The sequence below is a fragment of the Anoplophora glabripennis genome, unplaced genomic scaffold (genome assembly GCF_000390285.2).
Source record: "Anoplophora glabripennis isolate ALB-LARVAE unplaced genomic scaffold, Agla_2.0 scaffold287, whole genome shotgun sequence".
Classification (NCBI taxonomy): domain Eukaryota; kingdom Metazoa; phylum Arthropoda; class Insecta; order Coleoptera; family Cerambycidae; genus Anoplophora; species Anoplophora glabripennis.
This window is the reverse complement of record NW_019416441.1, coordinates 652,772-658,771: the sequence shown is the minus strand read 5'-3', so window position 1 is coordinate 658,771 and position 6,000 is coordinate 652,772. Positions and strand designations below refer to the sequence as shown.

Below are 6,000 nucleotides of genomic sequence, written 5' to 3'. Positions count from 1 at the left end.
GAATGATATTATAGAAAAGTCCAAGGATATACTTCGTATGTATAATTTAAAAAAAAAATAAATACAGTATAATCTCTATAATTCGGCACGTCACTACACCGGCACGTCCAGTAATCCGGCGTTATTTTTTCCGCGTTTGTTTACTATTCTTGAAGAATACAGTTTATACAGTTATAGTTTAGTTGAAAGATTATTTTACAGAAACATAAAAACATTACAATATACATATATATGCATACACAACTGTAATATGTATGTATCTATGTACCAATCTCTTTGTTAATAAACAAATAAAAGTAACGTATTTTAATTTAATACTATTTATATATACATTTTCCATTAATCCGAATTTTCCAGTACTCCGGCACTCTTAGGTTTTTAATGGTGCCGGATTAGTGAGATTGTACTGTATATTAATTACCAAACTGATAACAACATAGACTGTATTTCATTTAGTTTGTTTTTAGAAAACGTGCTGTTAGAAGTCGACGAATATGTTAGACATAACAATCCCATCAACATTATGAACTCTTTTTCAAAGGAGGTTCACGAAATCGAAAATATGCTTCTCCATCCCACAAAAATTGTGTGTGATACAGGAAGGCAACTCATTACATTCTTGGGTAAGTATCAAGATATTTTGTCGAATATCATACAAAACGTCCTTGAAAATTTATTTTTGTCTCCAAAAATAAAATTTCGAGAAGTCTTCTTCCTGGAACCCTGGTCCGGGGTGCGTCAGGCTGGCGCTCTTGAAGCACTTAAAATGGGTCACTTGCAGACATGTGTACCCATACTAGCAAAAATCTATCACCAGCTGCTTCTTGAAAAATCTCTCAATTTCTTCTTTCGTTAGAATTCTGGACTTTTTCAGATGGTATCCAACTGATTTGCTTTTCAAATAATTAANTGCTTTAAAATTGACCATAATAATATTTCAGATCTAAACGAGACTTTGCAGTTGTGGATGGCATGCCGAGCTACAAGAACTTTGGTTGATATTAATACTAAATGTTTGTCTAGCCTTATTCATTGTGACACTGAAGCTTGTATTAGCGCTCTCTTGGGTAATACATCATTTATATTTTCACAGATAGTTCAACTTCAGTAAAGTTGTGCTTTAATTTGCAGATACGTCGGTAAAACATTCACCGAATTTTGACTGGGTTGTGGCGCATGTTGGCAGCTGTTTTCCAAATACAGTTATAACAAGGGTTTTATCTTGCGGGCTTAAAGATTTTTGCCAAAATAAATCGTACGATCAAGGATGCAAATCGCCAAAACTTATATCGGTTGTTGGGATATTAGGACATTTGGCTGGCAGTCATGTACAAGATATAAGAAATGCAATATTAGAAATGTTTTCGGTGAGCTTTTTAATTAAATTAAAATCTTATATTATCGTTTTATAGCTTGTAATTTTATTCACTTGCTGGTTTTGCATATTATCGTCGATTATAATATTAACTTTACACAAATGTTTTCTCTTTTAGTGGAGTCTAAGAGAAACTTTTGAGGACACAGATGCAACTAGACTACAAAAAAAAGCGACGGTTCCTTATATTTTACAGCTAATGTATTTATCTTCTACATTATTGTCATCGATTTGCAGTGACACAAAAAATATATGTGAGTGTGTGTTAGGCACATATTTGACATAACTCAGTGATGAAATGTTTTTTTTAGTAACGGTAGAAGTCGTTGGAAGGTTGTATCACTTTATAGAAGACTGGTGTAGATATTTTGGAACGCCTGAAGCTTTAGAGGTGAGCAAGGAGAAAAACCATGAAATTTTAATAATGTTTTTAAACTTTAGGAACTCATAACAACTTTAATATTACGTAGTGAGCATGGTGCCGTTCAAATTGTGAATTTGTTGTTAAATTGTATTCTAGTGGAGAAAGTCAGAGGAAGCGATGAAATGAGGAATGATATTATAGAAAAGTCCAAGGATATACTTCGTAAGTATAATTTGAATCCGAAATTGATTTTATTGATTAAATAAGTCTGGTAAGTTTTCTTAAAAAAAAACATGTACTAATTACCAAACTTATAGCAACATAGTCTAACTCAGATTTAAGCCATATTTTGCTGTATAATTCCATTTAATGTTTGTTTTTAGAAAACGTGCTGTTAGAAGTCGACGAATATGTTAGACATAACAATCCCATCAACATTATGAACTCTTTTTCAAAGGAGGTTCACGAAATCGAAAATATGCTTCTCTATCCCACAAAAATTGTGTGTGATACAGGAAGGCAACTCATTACATTCTTAGGTAAGTATCAAGGCATTTTGTTGAATATCATTCAAAGCGTTTTTGAGAATTTATTTTCGGAGAATAAAAAAAAAAGTTTTGGAAATTTTCTGATATTTATATTTTTTTGGCATTCAATATTCTTTTTAACATAAAATGTACTGACCATAACGTCAAAGGTTTAATTTTGTTAATTTTATGTTCGAAATATGTTAGTAATACTGCTTCGGGCACTTTTTGAATTTTCTTCAAAGGCTGGTGTAGGCCTTTGAATTCATTGTAGGCAATCTCATACTCTTTCGACTATTTTTTCGCATAGGCGCAGATTATGCAAAATAGAAGAAAGAATATCGAAGAAAGTTCTTGGTAATTTTAGGAAATATTCTCATTTTCATGGCTAGGAAATATTCTGTAAAATTTACGAACGTTCTGGAAGAACCCAACATTTGTAGAAAAACTTGTTACCGCTATTTATGTTGAGAGTTAAACTTCTTTTTCGTTTTAAAATCAATTTGTGTTTTAGGACATGGCAATCCATCGATAATGGTAAAAGCGGTTACTTTCTTGCTCCAGAACGCCACCACCTCAGACCAACTAGCCCTTTTAATTAAGATCCTGACAAGTGAACTTATCGATAAGACATCTCCGCCGTATTGTGAAAAGGGTGGACACTTTTCCGTAGTGTTGGAACAGTTGTTGAGTAGATACGTCCAGAAATTTTCCATTTCCGATGAGGAGGATTCCGATTTCTCGCAAATGTGGCATAATTTGTTGACGTTACTGAAGTGAGTAATTCGGGATAATATTTCGGATATTTTCAAGTCAATAGTAGTCTTGAATAAAATTTCTTGCAGTTTATAATTTCCCTGGAAATATCAGAAAACTTTTTGGTAAAAATTTAGTATATGTACATCCTGATTTATTCAGTGACAAAAGCGTTCAATCCAAATCATATTTTTTTAAATTCATTTGGTTTTAGATGGGAGAGGAGCGGACAAGTCTCGTTATTGAATTCTCATATTGTAACGAAGGCGATAGAATCAAATCTAACAAATTTGACGTCGTTATTTGTCCACGAAGTGAATCATATGCACATCATAGCCGATATTTTGGATATAATGGAAATTCCCGTGCCAAACGATTCTTACAGCCCACCGATTCAAGTCATATTGAATTTAACTCAGTCGACCGTGAACTATTTCTTTGCTTGCTGTAGGGACGACGGTAAGGAAGTTTTTCATCGTTTGCGATTATTTATGATACACAATGTTTTTTCTAGAGTCACGTCCTCTTTTTATACATTTATCGTGTGCAATTTTCATTAAGAAATTGTTTGTATATCTTGGCATATTTTTTTTTAGGTACCTCGACAAAATTTAAGGGATTCGCTAAAGTCGCAGCAATGTTAAAAAGGATTTGCATATATTCTAAAGTAGCGAAAGTGCTTGCGTTGCGGGAACTGTTGGAGAGGGCGCTGTTTCGTAGCGATAACATACTTTTCGGGGCCAAGGGTAACATCCAACACGATGCCAGCGAGAAAGGCCTTTTGAAACAGAATAAGAAAATCGTAAGTAAAAAATTAGAGGGCTAAAGTGTGATTTTCATTGAAAATTTTTATAGAATAAAACGATTCCTTTAACCAAACACTCCTCGGTATTCAACGGCGGCGTAATTGGGAGAGGAAAACGGAAATCCATTACTTCGGATCAGCTGTCCAATGAAGTTGTTGCCGCCAACACTTACCAGCTTATTAACGCTATTAAAGCCTGTTGCACGTTGCCGGAAGAAAACAAGTACTGCGACATGTCTTTGGACAGCGTGACGCTCCTGTCGTTACTCTTAGTCCAGTTCGTCAGTCCGGATGTTATGTACAACGGGCTGCCTTGGCCAGAGGAAGAGTTTTCAAAGGTAAGCTTTAGCAGCATTTAAATTTTCCGCAGCAAAGCTACGATTTGTCTTAATTTAAAAATTAAAGATCTAGTATGCTATGACTAGAGTTTGGGACACGTGATTATAACTGAGTTGCGCTTAATTCAATTTCCCATTTTTCATTTCAGTTGTTTATCCGATGTTGTTCATAATACTCAGTCAGCTGTTGTAGTTGCCGTATTACCTTAAATTTTAATTAGAGTTTCTTTGAATGTGGGTAGTTTTTTACTTAAAACACAACACTGTACTATACAAATTCTATTTCAATTCCTCTAAAACTAACGCTTTATTCAGAAGTCGCAAAGTTACCCACTGTTTTACAAATATCTTTCAGTAAACCGATAAATTAAGACTGTAATAAAATGAAGGGGTTATTCGGTCATTTTTGTTTGGCCGAATCAACGTTAGCCATTAGTTTCTTGTCCATCTTGCAACTTGTCATATCACATCAGATTCACAAACCAAACACAGTGCTTTAAAAAAATTTGTAACATACTTTTTGTTGTCCTTTGTCGACAGTAGACAATTAAGGTAGTTGTATTCTAAATATGTTGTCATAAAAATTATTTACAATTAGTAACGTATCTACATATCAAAATTAGTTAGTATTTAATAAATCATGTAAAACTTTTTTTTTTGAAATAGATTTTTTTACAAGTTCCGCTCTTCTACCACAGTGGCATATGATGAAAAATATGATGACTTTAAAATAACAAGTCCGTAAATTATACAAAAACAATCTGATTTGCTAAATTATTTATTAACTTTGAACAATGTAGTTGTAGACCAGGGCGGATCTGTTTTGATGTGAGAGGGGGCAAGCAAATTTTTTCTGGATTACCTTCAGTACAACTCACATAATAAAAGTATAGTTCCCTAGATCTGGGCGAGATCCGGAACATTTTCAAAATGCAAAAATATTTAAAAAATTTAAAAAAATACCTATTTTATCTGAGTTTTTTACTTATATCTTGGAACCTATGCATTTTGGAAGAATATTGAAAAGGAAAAAAAGTTTTAGAATTGAATTTTGCACAATATATTGTAAGTTAAAAATGTTTAAATTTATTACCGATGTTGCAAAATAGCAATAATTGATGAAAAAATGGCAAAATAATCAAGGGCTCCGAGGGCATTATAATTTTGGTAAATAAAACAGAGTATAATAAAATATCACACCAAATTTCATTGAAGTCGATTTGATAGTTTTCGTAAAATAATTTTTTGAAACAAAATTTTGAAAAATTTTTTTTTTGAATTTTCAAAATGTTGCGCAGCCTCAAATAAAGCATCTAGATACTTGACAATTTTTTCACATAGAAAAGACCGCTCAACCTTTCAAATGGTTTTTGAAAAATTGAAATCGGTTGATTAGGACGGTCACAGTAAATTTTGAAAGTTAACACTTTTTTTATTTTTAAACAATAGATTACATTAGATTACAAAAATTGCATTATCTCGGCTTCTAATGGACCAATTTCGATCTTTTTCTTTTTAATCCAATGTCTCGCGAGTGAAGGAATTCGAATATTGTAATGCTGTCTACTTTGCAAAGTTTATTATTTATGCATTAAATATACTGTATATTTTACCCTATGCTATTACATTTTTTCAATGAAAAGATTTGTTTATGTATATATTTCAACACTAAATATGAATTTATTTAGTTATAATTATTACAATGATTTAAATCATTTTTGTTTAAACAAATTAAAAAAAAATATTTAGAAATTAATTTTTTTGTTAAATACAGATAAAATTAAAAAAAAATAGTACTTTAAAATTATAAATTTTGAAAAACACTAAATTGCAAA

The 6,000-nt window shown here is 32.0% G+C and overlaps 1 protein-coding gene across 1 annotated transcript in view; it reads left to right on the top strand.

The window, feature by feature from the left end:
- The first annotated feature begins 940 nt into the window (after positions 1-940).
- The window catches only part of LOC108905138 (integrator complex subunit 5-like), a 66,312-nt gene continuing 61,252 nt past the window's right edge, over positions 941-6,000 (top strand). The window contains exons 1-10 of the mRNA XM_023454562.1: positions 941-1,067; positions 1,132-1,367; positions 1,494-1,629; positions 1,687-1,766; positions 1,817-1,961; positions 2,123-2,278; positions 2,781-3,042; positions 3,237-3,481; positions 3,619-3,824; positions 3,878-4,165. Of these exons, the coding sequence (XP_023310330.1) occupies positions 968-1,067; positions 1,132-1,367; positions 1,494-1,629; positions 1,687-1,766; positions 1,817-1,961; positions 2,123-2,278; positions 2,781-3,042; positions 3,237-3,481; positions 3,619-3,824; positions 3,878-4,165 (1,854 nt within the window). The 5' untranslated portion in view covers positions 941-967. The remainder of the gene's footprint in view (positions 1,068-1,131; positions 1,368-1,493; positions 1,630-1,686; positions 1,767-1,816; positions 1,962-2,122; positions 2,279-2,780; positions 3,043-3,236; positions 3,482-3,618; positions 3,825-3,877; positions 4,166-6,000) is intronic.